This window comes from Notolepis coatsorum, assembly GCF_963971535.1.
Source record: "Notolepis coatsorum genome assembly, chromosome: 1".
In the NCBI taxonomy this organism is placed as follows: Eukaryota; Metazoa; Chordata; class Actinopteri; order Aulopiformes; family Paralepididae; genus Notolepis; species Notolepis coatsorum.
This window is the reverse complement of record NC_140165.1, coordinates 160848651-160865741: the sequence shown is the minus strand read 5'-3', so window position 1 is coordinate 160865741 and position 17091 is coordinate 160848651. Positions and strand designations below refer to the sequence as shown.

Genomic DNA, 17091 nt, shown 5'->3' with positions numbered 1-17091 from the left:
TTCCCACCAGAGTCAGCCCCTTCCCACAGCAATTAGCCAATGTTCTGTTCTGTGCAACCTGGGGTACAGCTTTCCCTTTTCTACCGTCGGAACAAACTATTTGGTTTGCGCTAGTGGTCATGAATCTGTGTGTGTTCAGTGTGTCCGTGTGAAAGTTTCACATGGAAGGCGCTGTGCGCTGCTTGGGAATTTGGTAAGCGTCTGTGTGGGGGTATAATGATAGGCAGCAGGGGGCTTGTTAAAGCCAGACAGTGATGGAGAACGCAAACATCCATCTGTCCCTCAACCCCAGAAAAACACAACCAACCCCCTTCTCATTCAGGTTTCGCACGACCCATCAATAGTACAAGCGTGTGTATTGATCTTGACTCACCTGACGGTGTGTGTACGGATATCCTCGTGCAATCTCTTGTGGAACTTTGACCAAATGGCATTGGATATGCGACCCTTTTGGCAAAGCAACGGTGTATGCTGCTTAACCCTTTAGACGCGCTAAGGAGACGACCACATCACGCTAGCCACGTGCGCGTGTGTGTCTGGTACACTGTGACCCTGTTTGTATCCTAATGACTGGGAGCTCGATCTGTGTTTTTATTTTGTACAGCAGGTTCCTATGTTTCGACAGAAGGAGCATGGGTTCATGGTTTCCTTTACCCACGGGCCCAGAGAAAATAACTCCTATTTATCATCGGGACATGCCACTGGTTGGGGTACACATTTCTTAGAAAGAGTCTGAAACTGTAAAAGAACACGCCAACATTTGGGGAAATGAGCTTATCGTCTTCTCCAGAGAGAGACCAGAAGATGGATACCAGTTTCCTCTCTGCGTTCAGTAGAAAGCTATCTGGCTGCACGTTAGCCTAGCTTGGCACAATGAATGGAAGCGGACATGACCGGTTAGCCTTCGGGAGAGGTGTTAGTTGGACAATGCCTAGGCTAACCGGTCATGTCCGCTTCTATTCATTGTGCCAAGCTAGGCTAACGTAACATGCAGCCAGATAGCTTTCTACTGAACACACAGAGAGGAAACTGGTATCCATCTTCTTGTCTCTCTCTGGAGAAGACTAAGCTAATTTCCCCAAATGTTGGCGTGTTCTTTTAAGTTCAGAAAAACAAGTCTGGTGCACACATTGTAATAATGCCCATAACGGTGTGGGAAGATACAATTCCACAAGTGTAACCTTCAAGCGAGGATTCACCCTTCAGGGTTCACCGCCCCGCAGAGTTTGATGCCGGTTCCTCAGAGCGTTGACCGCAGCGCTCCGGGAAAGGGGTTGGTGGTGATGCGAGTCCAGAATAGATGCCCCTGACATCTGCTCCAAGCGGCGTCCAGACCACACTGCTGCCTTCCCAGGCCCTTCATCTCCACGTTAACACTGTCATTATGGGTGCGGTTGGATATATAGAGAAGCAGGCGAACGCTGTCATCTGGATCTGACCTCTCAGGCCGCAACTCAGCATGTGCAGAGTTCATTCTGCAGCATCTATGGTTGTTTTCTGTTGTTGCTCTATTCAGATGATCATGGTTGAATGATTCCAGAAAGGAGACTGGACTAGAGGCCTGGTGTTTAGTCTCGGCAGGTAATGCCGTTGTATTCTAGGTCCAAGTACTGTAGTGTAACACATTGTATGTTTGAATCTAGTTTGTTTTTAGCTCAGAGGAATGAGAAACATAGGAAGGAAATGTAATTCTAAGCATCAGTATGCACAGACTAAAGCAGATGTGTATTTCAGTATTTGGCGTAAAACTGTAATTCTCTCTACAGAATGATTTAAAGAGTTGTACAAATATCTTCAGTTCAAGAAAATAAATGTTCTCATGTTATTGTAAGTATTGATTGTTAAATATGTGTCATTGTATTTCTAATGTCTATTTATTTTTTTGTAAGGGGGCAGGCAAAATACGATTTTCTTCTCCCTGCTCCTTTTCGCTCATTCGCAAATTGAGAGGTGCTTTGATTATGAAATTATATATATATATATATATTATAAAATCCCTTAGAGCCTGTGACATCCCCTAGAGCTTGCATAACGGAACGCAATGCACCTTTTGGAGTTAGGTGGTGCCCTGCAGGATGTGATGTCAGCCAGGAAAACATGGGGTGGCACAATCCAAGGGGCTGTCACGATGACTTAACACTGAGAGCCCGTCTGCTGGCCTGTCAGCAGGGTCGAAGGCAGAGGGGGAAAAGTGGCCGCAGTAAAGCCCACATTCGTTGGCTGAGCCAATTGTCGTGATGAACAAAAACGACTCCTGCTGCTTAGAAATGTCAGGCATGTTGTTATCTACAAGAACCGCTGCTATTTATAGCCCCCTCCCTCCCCCGTCCTGTCCTCTATTTGTAGTGGAGACAGAAGCCATGGCAGATGGTGGATTGAAGTGGCAACTGGAGCACTCACTGTACAAGAGCGCCGTCGGGCATTAGCAAAACACCTACCTACTGTACACACGGTGCCGAGCTATTGAGAATATGGATAGTAGCTATATATAGGTACTATAGGAGGGTAAGAACAATCGATGCTGTGATGGTGTGAGGGGAAGTGCGTAGTCGGCCCAGGACTTGGTAGTGCAAGGTGTGTCATCCAGGGTGCATCCCGTGACTGCAACCGTTAAGTCTCCTGCCACGGAGGTGAGATTAGCGGAGAAGAAGAGAAGATTATTCACCTGATTTAGTTTTTCTCTTGCCTCTAGTGTGCTTCTCCCTGTCATCTCTTTACCTCTCCTAGTGGCACTCCCAAGTCCCTGCCACCTTGTTACCTCTCCTAGTGGCACTCCCAAGTCCCTGCCACCTTGTTACTTCTCCTAATGACACTCAAGTCCCTGCCATCTATTTACCTCTCCTAGTGGTACTCCCAAGTCCCTGCCATCTCTTTACCTCTCCTAGTGGTACTCCCAAGTCCCTGCCATCTCTTTACCTCTCCTAGTGGCACTCCCAAGTCCCTGCCATCTCTTTACATCTCCTAGTGGCACTCAAGTCCCTGCCATCTCTTTACCTCTCCTAGTGGCACTCCAAAGTCCCTGCCATCTCTTTACCTCTCTTAGTGGCACTCCCAAGTCACTGCTGGTCAAGACTGCTATGTCCAGAAGTGTAACAGGTGATTGGCTTTAGTGTGTTTGTGCGTGTTGCCACCCCTATTACATGCATGCCAGCAATTGGAACAGACAGACCTGTTACACAGGCCCTGGAAGAGTGAATTCAGAAAGCCGCCTTCCCCCGCGCCCTACCCGGAAGCCTTCCCCTCCTTCATCCGCTGTTAAATTTCCCAAGTGCCGGAGTGCCTGGCACCTGAGCTTTGGCTGTTCTCTCTGCATCAGGCCTCGACGTCCATCATAGGCCTGGAGCTAACTGCCTTCCATCCAATACCGTTGGGCCTGAGACTTGTTTGCAGAACCTAGATTTTCCAGGGCGAAATTGGTGGTCAGTAAAAGGAGAGGGGACGCAGTTATGAAATTGGGCCTCCTCTCCCTAATTCCTTTTTTTTAATATATATATATTTTTTTTTATACTTATACCAGTGGTATAGTAGGAGGCCATAGCCTGGCGACTGGTCCCTCTACACACGCACACACGCACACACTGTCCACAAATACAAAATCACACATGCACACCCTCATGGCCTATTTCCCGCTAGACAAACAATCCAAACGTATGCAACCGCTGTTCCAATGTGTGTGAGTGAGAGAGTGGTTATCTAACCTGTATTGAGTTAGTGACCAGAGAACAGAGTGGCCTCTCAAGTTGAGCCCCGGGGGCCAGGGAAGGGTCCCCCGTTCCGTCCAGCGGTCTTTTATTAGCCCGGCAGGAAACACTGAGTCTACATCTATGAGTTGGGATATCTGTTGTTGTTGTTGTTGTTGTTGTTGTTGTTGTGCAACATTCAGAACATGTAAATAAAGTACTAATCGACCACAGGAAAAAACAAGGTACATAATGTACATTATATGTTAAAGTAATATAGTTACGTATTGTAACTGCAAAAGTCCAAAATAAACGCTGCAGCCACGAGTTGAACTAACAATGATTGCAGTCGCGGGCGAACTATGATTATAGTTAGAGTTAAGGTTAGTCTTAACAATCGCTTAACGGTTATGGTTCAAGTTAGGGTTTGATCCTCAGCTAGGGACCTTAAAGGTTTTCTGAAAACTTAAATGTTTGAATATGTGATATATGTACTTATTTGTAATAGATATGCATGTTAAGTTTTCGATACAATATGTAAATATATTACTTATGGCTTTAACATAAGGTACACTATAACTTTTTTCCTGTGGAGTACTTTATTTACATATTTTAAGGGAGATCAGGCTAGGTTGGGTAACCACAGAGACGCTTTCTCCCTGAAAACGGAAAAATATATAGAATGTTTGCAAATTCAAGAATCGGATGTTTTGTGGTTTGCTTTGGGAGTCTACATCGGTTCGCAAAAACTATAAGTTCAACTAACTCTCTCATTCCCTCTTCTCTCTTCTCTGCCCTCTATCATCCCTCGCTCCACCCATGCAGGTGTACAGGAAGGCGGTGTGCCAGATGAGCCAGGTTCTGATCCGGAGGCTGACGGTTCTGGGCCAGTACGAGGAGGCGCTGGTGAAGATCAGCGCCACGGCCACGGAGCGCCTGAGCGTGCTGAAGGCCAAGCCGCAGGTCGCGACCCAGAGGGACCTTCTGTCCATCTGCAACGACCCCTTCACTGTGGCCCAGCAGCTCACCCACATTGAACTGGTCAGTCCTGCAGACCGGGAAAGGGAAGAAGGAGTGGGGGGTAGACATGCCTCTGTCAAATTCATAGTATAGATTATAGTAAGTAGATTATAGTAAGATTATAGGTACCCATCATCGTACCCTGTATGATAAAGCTGGATGGTCCTCTCTGACAGAGAGACATGACTTGCATTGGCATCTGTTTCTGTATGAAGCCATTATTGGTGATCTCCCTACATCACTTCATTACTGGACTGGAACTCTGGACCTTATCATACTCGGCTCTGGTGATTGGCTTAAGGTCCCCAGAGTTTACACTGATTTAGGAAAATCTGCTTTTAGCTTCTGTGCCCCTGACGCGTGAACACTTCAGGCAACCTACTTGCGTTCAGCGTTTCTCTGATTGGCCACGACCGCGGCATGTGACCGAGGCAGAGCGGCAGAGCGGAAATAGGCTGCTGCTCCGGCGAAAGAAAGACAGGCATTCTATTGCCATGCTCTGCGACAAACTCTAACCTTAACCAACTCCGAAAGAATGCCTAAACTTAACCCTAACCTTAACCAACTCCGAAAGAATGCCTAAACTTAACCCTAACCTTAACCAACTCCGAAAGAATGCCTAAACTTAACCCTAACCTTAACCAACTCCGAAAGAATGCCTAAACTTAACCCTAACCTTAACCAACTCCGAAAGAATGCCTAAACTTAACCCTAACCTTAACCAACTCCGAAAGAATGCCTAAACTTAACCGGCGAAAGAAAGGTGTTTATATAGAGAGGTGATAAATTAATTAAACATAAAAAAAAATAAAAAAAAAATTGAAGTGATTCGAACTTGTCACCAACTGGACCGCAGGCTCCACAGCAAGCTGGCTAACGAGTTGAGCTAACCGTCGATGTTAAAACAGGGGGGATTGCGTGCGGCAACCTGCGCGCCGCTGCCGCGGGGGCGTGCTAGGCGTGGTCACGTGGGGCGCTGAACGCAAGAAGGTTGCCTTAAGTAATGAAGCGCCCCTGACACATGGAATGTTTTGCAAAGCACTTTAAAATGCAATACTTAGTTAGTATAATATAGTATCCATTGGTCAGTTTAAAGCTATAATAGCCAACCGTTTCACCTCTGTCTATAGTTGTTTTAATTCATTTAAATAGTTTAATTGATTGACTTTTCTGTTTTCTATAGTTTTTGTATTATGTACTATACCTCTCGACGTCATTGTAAATGAGAGCTTTCTCTCAATGATCTTTTGAGATTAAATAAAGGTTGAATGAAAAGTCTTAGGTCCACCTGCTACTACAACAACTGCAGTGGTTTCCAACGGTTATATCTGTACCACGCTGTACCACACTTCACCTCCATAAATAGTCAACGTTGCTGTTGAGAAAGTCAGTGTTTTATCAAGGTCTAGACTCCAGACCAAAGATGGACAGTAATGTGTAATTTACTGTCCTCTACCTTTCTACAGGAGAGACTGAGTTACATTGGACCCGAAGAATTCATCCAAGCCTTTGTTCAGAAAGACCCTTTGGACAACGACAAGGTAACGTCTGCATTATTTTTTATTAAAAGAGTGGATAGGAAGCTCGTACGGCTAAGGTTATGCAATTCAGTTGTCTGGCCTTATGCCTTCCAGCTAACATCAGCGAAGACCCGCTTTGTCTCTTTGTCTGGCCTGGATTATATTGACATGGCCCAGTTTTCTTACCCACACAGTTATATTGCATTCACTACCCTGCCACTGACCTCCAGAGGGGTCAATGTAAGGGCACCATTTTGGGGCAGGAATATGGGGAATCCCAGACATAGCATAGTAGCAGATCAAATATCCGCTCCTCATGCGCACACACACACACACACACACACACACACACATAACTTCTCCACAATTCCCTCTTAAAACATCCTACGGTCTGTCTGTGTTGGAGAGCATGCTTTGGCCCTTATCTCATAGCGTTCTGTTGCTAGGCAACACGCTTTTTTGGGAGGGGGTGGATGGTAGTGGTTCGCGCTCTTTTGTGCTTCAGGCTAGCACTTGGAATGGAGAGGGGTGTGTGTTGGTGTGGGGGGGGGGGGTGTGTGTTTGGGTCTGAGGGGCGACTTGCCGGGAACACTGTGTGGGGGGGGGGGGTTAGTGGCGTAAGGACCAAGGAATGTGTGGAATTCGATCAAGAGGAATCAACACAAAGGAGGCCCTGCACAATGTGATTAATAACACGCCCCAATTGTGTTTATGGATAGTAGCATGAAGTTGACAATTGTCAGCTATGGGCCTGAGCTAAGAGTTTATTCTCTGCACTCGGTAAAAGTTGAATGTCAGCTTTATTTCTGCTCATTCAGCATTGTACCCGTTTTGCAATTACCTTAAGTGCTAATTGAATGTCTGCCTTTTGTTGTTGCAGAGTTGCTTCAGTGATCACAAGAAGGCCAGCAACCTGGAGGCGTATGTGGAGTGGTTCAACAGACTCAGCTTTATGGTGGCTACGGAGATCTGCATGGTGAGGCCTGGAGCCAACCTCTTCCTTTGCTTTGAAACCTAAGTGCTCTAGAAGGGAAGACTTAAAGGGAGCCCAGAACATACAGTAGATTCCATTAGATTAAAATGTACTGTCATCGTACAGCACAAGTACAGTACAACAAAAATGCCAACATTATGGGAAATGCGCTTACCGTTTTATCCAGAGTCAGACGAGAAATCGATACCAATTTCCTCTCTGTGCGTTTAGTAGAAAACTACCCAGCTGCAAGCTAGGCTAGCTTAGCACAAATGAATGGAAAGTGGATACGGACCAAAACTCCGGGAGTTGTTTTTGGCCGACAGCTAGGCTAGTGGTCTGTATCCGCTTCCATTCATTTGTGATAAGCTAGCGCATTTCCCATAATGTTGGTGTGTTCCTTAACCCTTTAATCGCCAAGGACGACTTTAGACGTCATTCCTCGCCATGCGTAATCTGCCAATGACGTCGTACAGCGGCTTTGAGATCAATATTTCAAAAATCTGTCATGGCAATCATATTTCACCCACGGAGACTTGAGATCTCCTGTAGATCTCCTCTCAACTCTCCAACGGTTCAAGACCGCCATCTGGTGGCCGATCGGCGAATCGCCAAAACCAGAAGTGAGCGGCCGGAAGTGGTGCTCACCCATATTTCGTCCGGCCACTCGCTATCGCTCGCGGGACTCCATCTGGACACACTGGATATCGATCCGTTGCCAATAACTCGATAAACAACATGATTTGGACGTATATAGTATTATACAACCTGGAACTGGACCAACTAGATCGACATCCCATAATAGCGAACTTTCTGCTCCACGCTGATCGCCCAACGCTACGAGGAAGCTGCGGTGAGTTTCAGCGTGTTTGATTATTATTATACATACAAACTGCTCCGATCAACATATCACCCATACTACATAAATGATTTAACGTCGGCCACAGAATTATAAATGACCCCCCCCCCCCCCCCTCCGGTCACCAGCAGATGATGAGGCATAACGTTTAGGACCTTGTACAATTGAAATCTTTTATCTGACGTCAATTGGTATCAAACTACATTTGATGATCTAATATATGTATTTATGGCTATAACTCACATTCTATGGAATGCTGCAGAAAACGATAAAAACATATTTATAATTTAGACCATATTTTAGTATGAATGTGTGAATGAAAAAGTAGAACGTTGCTACATCCTAAACGATAGATACTTGATGTTGAATGGGCCATAGTAATGTCAATTTAGCAATACAATTTAAAAAGTTATAGCCCTGCAAAGAAGGGGAACATCTCCATAGACTTACAGTGGTGGCAGAGAGTGGATTAAGATCAGAATAATCTCTGGCAGATAAAGGGTTAAGTGAGAACTGTGGCTTGAAAATGCTAACACTATGCATCGTTACCTCTTTTTCCTGGTTCGATGATGGTAAAGTTTGATTAAAAAGCTGTTTGCTAACGTTGTTTTTAGTGGACAAAGTGTTCAAATGTTCACATCTTGTCCCGGGGCCTAATGTTCACATCTTGTCCCGGGGCCTCACCACCCGTGTGCTCCTTGTCACGTTGCAGCCTGTGAAGAAGAAGCACCGAGCCCGAGCCATCGAGTTCTTCATCGACGTGGCGCGCGAATGCTTCAACATCGGCAACTTCAACTCCCTCATGGCCATCATCTGTGAGTGTCTGTGCCTCCGGGTTCTTGTGTTTTCTTCTGTCGTTCCCTTGAGATAACCTGCTCCGTTTCTCCTCCACAAAGAGCTTTTTTGTCAACAGGAAATTCGATCTGCTGAGCAAATGCAATTTGTTGCTCGGCGAGACACTCTTGTGCCCTAAACTAGTCCCTGCATAGCCGCAACCTCATCCGACGTTGCGCTGACTCATTCACACTTACTCATGATGTCACAGTTACCTCACTCTGATGATGTCAAAGAGAGATCCGACGGCTAAAAGAAATGGAACCACTAGAATTAGTCCTTTGGTCGATGAGAGGAATAGACTTGTTCCTCGCAGCTCTCTGGAATTGTCGTGTGACCTCATACACATACATGGTGAACAAATACACACACATAAAACACACACACACATAAAACACACACACATAAAGCACCCTGGGAAGTTTGGGACCTTGCCGCGGGTGATTTGGGGCGCGAGGTCCAAGCGTCCAAGGAAGGGGGTCATCTGGACCCCGAGGGTGGTGGGGATGGAGGAGGAAGAGGGGGGGGGGGGGGCAATGGTAGCAGTGATGCAGCTGGAGAGGGTCTCATAACAACCCACCCAGATGGTCACTACTGACCAGAGAGAGTTGGGGCGAACGAGAGAGACAAGGGGGAGTCTGGAGAGAGAGAGAGGGGTAATGACAAGCAGAGGAGGAGGGAGGGAGGGAGGGGGTGGAGTGGTAGATGACTATATTGGAGTGCCAGCTGTCCTTGCTCTTGCCTGTGTTTCTCCCTAGAGAGTGGGCCACAGGCAAATCCCTCTCTCTCACACACACACATACAAGTATCTCTCTCACACACACACATACAAGTCTCTCTCTCTCTCTCTCTCTCTCTCTCTCTCTCTCTCTCTCTCTCTCTCTCTCTCTCTCTCTCTCTCTCTCTCTCTCTCTCTCTTCTCTCTCTCTCTCTCTCTCTCTCTCCTCTCTCTCTCTCTCTCTTCTCTCTCTCACTCTCACTCTCACTCTCACTCTCACTCTCACTCTCACTCTCACTCTCACTCTCACTCTCACTCTCACACACACCTCTCCAGGGACTTGCAATGGAAGATAGTATATTAGTGTTGAGATAGAAAGGCTGGGTCCTGGCTGCTGTCAGGGGTCTGTTCTTTCATAGTGTCAAGGCTGAACAGGATGAGATGTTGTATTAATGTCGGCATAACATTTGTGTCCCAGCGGGTTCTCCTGCCACTGCCAGCTCCTGTCAACACACACACAGGCTCCCTTTGAGAGGAAATGGAGCTGTTTCGCAGACGAGACACATTCAGATACACACTCGCTCTCGCATGCCACTGAGGGTTTTGACCATTTGTTTTTCCTCCAGACGTGTAAGACTTAAAGGTACTGAAAGGAGGTTTCTTGTAAACATCTTGCTTTTGTCCATATTCAGATTTCAGATATTCAGTCCATTTGTCATTTTATTTTCTCACGCAATATTTATATCCCATCCGTTTCACTTTTGGTTTTGGCGAAGTTATGGGAACAATCACCTTTTTTAGTTTGTTACATTTCAAGGAATATCATATAGACCAAATTGAACGGCGTGTGTACTCTTATTGTGTGTTACTTATTGTGTGTTAGGTTTAGAGAAAACTGATGTTTGCATATCTTTTCTAAAATGTGGAAGTAGTAGTGTTTAAATTCACTATTAAAGATGGAGAGATTGTGTATTTCTGGGATGAAGATTTTAATCTTTTTTCCAACAAGGTGTCTTGAAAAAAAGAAGGGGGGTTGACATGGCCCAGTTTTCTTACCCACACAGTTATAATCCGGGTCGTTTTATATCTGGGCCAATACACTTCACCAATGAAGAAGAGGACTTATGGGACTTAACATGAAGAGGAGGACTTATGGGATTTAACATGAAGAAGAGGACTTATGGGACTTAACATGAAGAAGAGGACTTACTTATGGGACTTAAATGAGGAGGATGAGGTTTTTGCCGTTGTCTCTTTAGATTTCTATGCAGCAAGTGAACATTCTATTGTTTACTACTTCAGGGCATGAAGGATAACTCTATAACTCTGCTCTCCTGACGCGTCCCTCTTTTACACACACCGCCTCTCGGAGAGAGAGAGCCATATGGGAAGCGAGGCGTGTGTTAACTCCATTGTTCCTTTGGCCTTTGCCTAGCTGCTTCTGAAGAAACAACATAGGAGAGAAGAAGAGAGAGGGAAGTGGGGGGGGGGGGGGGGGGGGGGGCATGCCATGTGTTAATGCGGGCCTGTCTGGGTGTCTGTCTGTAATCTGTTTATATTTCTCACATACCTTTTTTGTGTCTTTTTCACCCACGTTGCAGCTGGCATGAACATGAGTCCTGTGTCTCGACTGAGGAAGACTTGGGCTAAAGTCAAGACGGCCAAGTTTGACATCTTGGAGGTAAGCGTGTGTCTCTCTCTCCTCCTTCTCCCCCCCCCCTTCTCTCACTCTCTCTTTGACATCTTGGAGGTGTGTGTGTGTGTGTGTGTATATATTGATGTACTCCTATCCTTGTGAGGACAAAATGCCCCCACAAGAACAGAATAATGAGGGAAATCCTTGAGGGTGTCCGTATGGCTGCATGCCCCAGATGGTGAGATATATACCTGGGGATCAGGCCCATGGAAGCCGCAGACGCGGAGGGGGAAAGGCAAAGCCCAACAGGCTGCCAGATGTGTCTGTTCCAAGCCCTTCAAGTTAGGAGATCTGAAGTGGTAGAGATTAAAAGAGATACATCAGGTTGGGAATCCATTGGGATCCCAGGGCCAGGCTTTACAGGTGCCCTTGTATCTCGTCTGCTGATCACTCACCTGCCTCCTCTCTCTCTCCCCCCTGCTTTTGCTCTCCATCCTTTCATATACTCTAGTCCAGTGGTCACCAACCCGTCGATCGCGATCGACTGGTCGATCTTTGAGACCTTCCCTGTAGATCTTTCCCTGAAAAAAGAAATAATGTAAAATTCTTTTTTGATCTTTCCCTGAGAGTCCACATTACAGTTCTACTTTTGTTTTGATGTGAAAAGTGATGCTGCATAAGATTACTGCACTTAGCACTGACTGAGAAAGTACATATTACAGTTCTACTTTGACAAACATATTTACAATTAGCATTTTCTAATGTTAATAATAATAATAATAATAATAATAATAATAATAATAATAATAATAATAATAATAATAATAATAATAATTCATTTAATTTATATAGCGCTTCTCAATAACCCGAAGTCGCTGACAGTAGTCGGGAGCAAGAGTACAAACAAAGAAATGAAAGCAAAGAAACAAAAACAAAAGGAACATGAGACCATGGGGGGAACAGGGGAGACAGCATGATAGCACAAAAAAGACTGGAGACAGACATCAATCAGGTTAGAGGGGAGGGGGGGTTTAAGGGTGGGGGGGGGGTTGAAGGCAAGGGAGAACAGGTGGGTTTTGAGGCGAGCTTTGAAGGTGGAGAGTGTAGGAGAGTCTCTGATGGACTGGGGGAGGGAGTTCCAGAGTCGGGGTGCAGTACGAGAGAAGGCCCGATCTCCGAAGTTTTTAAGCTTGGATGTCGGGGCAGTGGAGGAGGACCAGAGGGAACGGGTGGGGCGGTAGGGAAGAAGGAGATCAGTCAGATAGGGGGGGGCCAGGCTGTGGAGGGCTTTGAAGGTGAGGAGTAGTGTTTTAAAGTGTATGCAGGAGTGATGTGTTCGCGGGACCGGGTGTTAGTGAGGAGGCGGGCGGCTGAATTTTGGACCATTTGCAGTTTATGGAGGGAGCGGGAGGTGATACCAGTGAGGAGGGAGTTGCAGTAGTCCAGGCGGGAGGAGATGAAGGCGTGAATGAGGGATTCAGCAGCGGGGGGGGAGAGGCAGTGACGGATTTTTGCGATGTTGCGGAGGTGAAAGTAGGATATTTTTACGATGGAGCGGACGTGGGGGTCAAATGAGAGGGTGGGGTCAAGGAGGACACCAAGGTTTCGGACTAGGGGGGAGGGGGTGATGGTGGAGTCGTTGATGGTGAGTGTGATGGGTCCGGATCTGGTGATGGTGGTTTTGGTGCCAATGATGAGAAGTTCAGTCTTGTCACTGTTCAGTTTGAGGAAGTTGTGAGTCATCCAAGTTTTAATAATATGAGAGTCCACATTACAGTTCTACTTTTGTTTTGATGTGAAAAGTGATGCTGCATAAGAGGAATGCACTTAGCACTGACTGAGAAAGTACATATTACAGTTCTACTTTATAAAATGCTAATTGTAAATACAGTGTTTGTCAATGTTAATAATATGAGAAAGTCCACATTACAGTTCTCCTTTTTTTATGTGAAAAGTGATGCTGCATAAGATGACTGCACTTAGCACTGACTGAGAAAGTACATATTACAGTTCTACTTTGACGTTTTAATGTTGGACCAAAGCATTGCATGTAATTAGAATACAGGCAAATACAAGTAATTTAGTTTAAAGTACAATCTTGGCTATCTTTTTCTCTCAACGCTTCAATAGGTAGATCTTGCCTTCACCAAAAAAAAAAGTGATCTTGGGCTTAAAAAGGTTGGTGACCACTGCTCTAGTCCCTCTCCCCCCTCTCTCTCTGTCTGTCTGTCTCTCTCACTCTCTCTCTCTCTCTCTTTGATCCTCAATCCACCCCCACCAAACGCACTTATTTTTCTCTTTCCTTCCTTCCACATAGGTGACAGGTTCCACTAGCAATATTGCCATGGTTATTTATTCATCATTTATTTTTTTTATTCTCTTCCCCCCTCCTTTTTCCGATTTTTCTCCCATCCCACTGTTAGTCGTTATGTCAATTCCCAACCCCCTTCCTGGTTGTTGCGCACCCCCCCTACTGTTGGTCCGGGAGGCCGGAGACTGTCGCATGCTTTCCTCCGACGCATGTGCAGCCAGCCGGCAGCCAGCCTGGCAGCGCAGATTCTCACCGGGAGAGTGTAACGTGTGGAAGGTCACACTACCTCCCTCCAGATCCTACCCTCGCTGTGCAGGCGCCCCGACCGAACTGTAGGGGTCGCTGTCCACAAAGCCCAGGACCCACCCATCAGCTTTCCCACCCCTAACACTGCCAATTGTGTTAGTATGAACGACCAGCCAAGCTGATGGCAACGCCGAGAGCTGGATTCGAACCCAGCGTCTCCAGCATTGATGGCAAGCGCCTTGCCCACTACACCACCTAGCCGCCCCTATTTATCATTTTTGATAGAGGTTCCAGTGGCTCGGCTTGATGATGCCAGCATCCACCATCTTATCCACATGACAGAGATTTCTTACGTCAGACCACTGTCGATTGAATCCTCCAGTGAGGAGGTACACCACGTCGGATGACCTAACCGCTCCCACTAGCCTACCTTTTTAAGTGAAGCCATTTAACCAGGCTTCTTATGTAATTCATGAAACAACACTGCTTCATCCCAAAGCGCCTCCTTTTGATCTCATGCAAAGCGTTTAGGAGGTAGACTCAGACTGTCGCTTGGGTGAAATGAGTAGCCTACTTTTCGTTTTTGGATACAGGTATTTTTTATTCCCCAGTGCATTCATCTTAATCCACTTCCATAATTCACAAAACGGTAGATCTAAACATACTCTTATCTTGAGTATGTAAAGCCACACAGAGATTGTGCGTGAGGCTTGTGAAGTTCGCCCTGTGGTCAAACTTACACCGAGCGGTTTTCTCTCCCGTCTCCCTCCTCAGCACCAGATGGACCCTTCCAGCAATTTCTACAACTACAGAACGGCGCTGAGAGGAGCCACGCAGAGGTCGATCACAGCCAACAGCAGCAGAGAGAAGGTGAGGCTGCACTGCGACTTGTCTCGTCAAGAACTCCTGTTAAAACCACCACCGGGAGATTTCTTCACTCGTAAGCTACAAATGAGTGTAATTAAGAAAAACGGAAAAGGGGGCAAACGACGGGATGCAGTACAGTAGTGTGGCTTTTTGGATATAGAAAACCGAGACGGAACAGAGTTGAGGGAGAGTTTTATGCGTTTAGTGACACATGCTGCTGTCAAGATAGCTGTCAGGCTCCTGCCACTTTCATTTAACAAAACAACACATACTCACACAGGGGAATACTTTGTGAAAAAGAGGTACTTTAAGAGCCTTCCAGGACAAGCCTCCGCACAGGCATTAGGCTGTGCCTTGTTATGATCTGTGCGCAGTGTCCCCGTCTTGTTTACGCTGTACACAGTGACGTCGCAGGGCCTGGGAGGCAGACGAATGTTGCATAACACTGTATGTAAAGCTCAGGGGACGCGAGTCAGACTCGGGTCACACTGTATCGGACACTGACAGATAGGAGGGCGCTCGTTTCCTCCTTTCATCACACGTGTTCTGGGGAGAGGGAGGAAAAACATGGCTGCCTGCCAGCTCACACAATGTTCTCTGCTGCTCCTCGAGGTTCCCGCCCTGAACGCGACTGAACCGTCCGCCCCTCCAGCCCAGCGCACGCGGGGGAGACTAACGTTGGCAGTCGCTGTGACCTATCGGCGTCATCGTCCGAGGGAGCGTGAAAAGGGAGACGGAGTGTTCCGTCAATATTCCTCTGGCTCTCTGAAGGCTCACCCCCTGAGGCCACATGTTTAGGAAGTCGGGAGGTTGGCGTGTGGAGATGATGCTGCCGGAGCCCTGGCTGAATACGCAATCCAGCGGACACAGGGTCATGAGACGGAATGTTCCCAGACATTCTGGGATGTTCCCAGACATTCTGGGATGTTCTCTCTTGTGACCTCCTCTTGGCGGGGTTGTTTGTTGTGAATCTGCAAGAGAATAGCTATTGACTTATTTGGAGGGTGAACAGTTGTATTTATGCAACATGTTGTTCTTTTCCCTTGGCTGGAATTTGGCCTTTTGCCCGTGACTGTGAGGACAGAGAAACTGACATACTCAACGTGACTATTGCATTGATTCAACTGCACTGAATAACAACATGGCAATCTTGATGTACGTGAGGCATGGGCGTATCACGTGTTATGCATCCATCTTTCATCCCTCTTACAAAGAGGAAGACCGACATATTACACTTTCTATGCAGTTAGGCCACATGAACTCATCCCATCTGTCATTGCCAAAATATGTCAAACTTGGATAATGAATGGAACATTCCAGAGAGAGTATCTTCCTCTCTGGCTGACCCCAGATGCCTGGAGTGGACAGTTAGGGCTTCAAGGGCTGGCGGTCTTCAGCATGCGACCTAATCTTTGTGTCTGCTGCTGTGAAAATCACTTCATCCGTTCTACTTTCGTGTGCGCGCATCCATATAACCGGCAATGCCACTCTGCCCTCTAGTGGTGGCTCACAGGAGAAGCGCATCACATCTGTGACACCGTGTTCTTGTTCACTCAACATGGGCCCGTGTGTGTCCAGTGTGGACAGCAGTCCACCGTCATACCTCCTCCACCTGTATGTTAACACGGTTCTTCACACTCGTAAAGGAAGTACCTCCCTGCCTGCTTTCCATTTGTCCTCATCTCCAATAGGCTGTGTGACGTCTGCTCCTCTGCCATCCCCTTCATTGTGAGTTGGGTAACTGGCAAGTGGTGGACTCTCTGTCTTCATGATTTGAGCTGCTCTCTTCACAAGCTCTGAGGTTAGGAATGTTTCATATACCTTAGAGATGAAGAAGAGTTGGGATGGAATGGGATTGTTCCTTCTCTTCCTCTACAGAGCATCGTCAGATAGCCGGCGCGATCACACACCTGACCTAAAGTGTATGAAGGGTGCTGGTGAATTATTTAAGGGACCTACGGGGGATTTCTTCCCCTCTTGGCAAACACCTTCTCCTTTGTTTCCGTCCCACTTCTCTCTTTTCTTGTTTTGTTTTGAGGGATCTGTCGGTGGTGTTTCTGTGGTCATTAAGAACCTCACCACACACTGCTCTCGAGGGCCCCTGGGAATCCCCTTGTGAGATCTAATTGAAATGTAACCCCCTCTCTCGTCTCTTGTCGTCCAGATTGTCATCCCTTTCTTCAGCCTCCTGATCAAAGATATTTATTTCCTCAACGAGGGATGCGCCAACAGGCTCCAGAGCGGCCATGTGAATTTTGAGGTAATTTAGATGTCTTCTTTTGGGGTCGTGAATTTGTTTTTAGTAATGAATTACACTAGTTGTAATACGAACAAAACTCCAGTCTGCTGTGGAAGATGGGTTTTAAACGTTAGTGCTTTTCACTGCACGCAATGACAAAACAAGGTCCTATTTTATCCAACTTCCTC

General features: G+C 46.6%; 1 protein-coding gene across 1 annotated transcript in view; it reads left to right on the top strand.

Moving 5' to 3' along the window:
- The window catches only part of rasgef1ba (RasGEF domain family, member 1Ba), a 41309-nt gene that overhangs the window by 13897 nt on the left and 10321 nt on the right, over positions 1-17091 (top strand). Inside the window, exons 5-11 of the mRNA XM_084329812.1 lie at positions 4506-4721; positions 6167-6241; positions 7101-7196; positions 8765-8867; positions 11206-11285; positions 14572-14667; positions 16829-16924. Coding sequence (XP_084185938.1) covers positions 4506-4721; positions 6167-6241; positions 7101-7196; positions 8765-8867; positions 11206-11285; positions 14572-14667; positions 16829-16924 — 762 coding nt within the window. The remainder of the gene's footprint in view (positions 1-4505; positions 4722-6166; positions 6242-7100; positions 7197-8764; positions 8868-11205; positions 11286-14571; positions 14668-16828; positions 16925-17091) is intronic.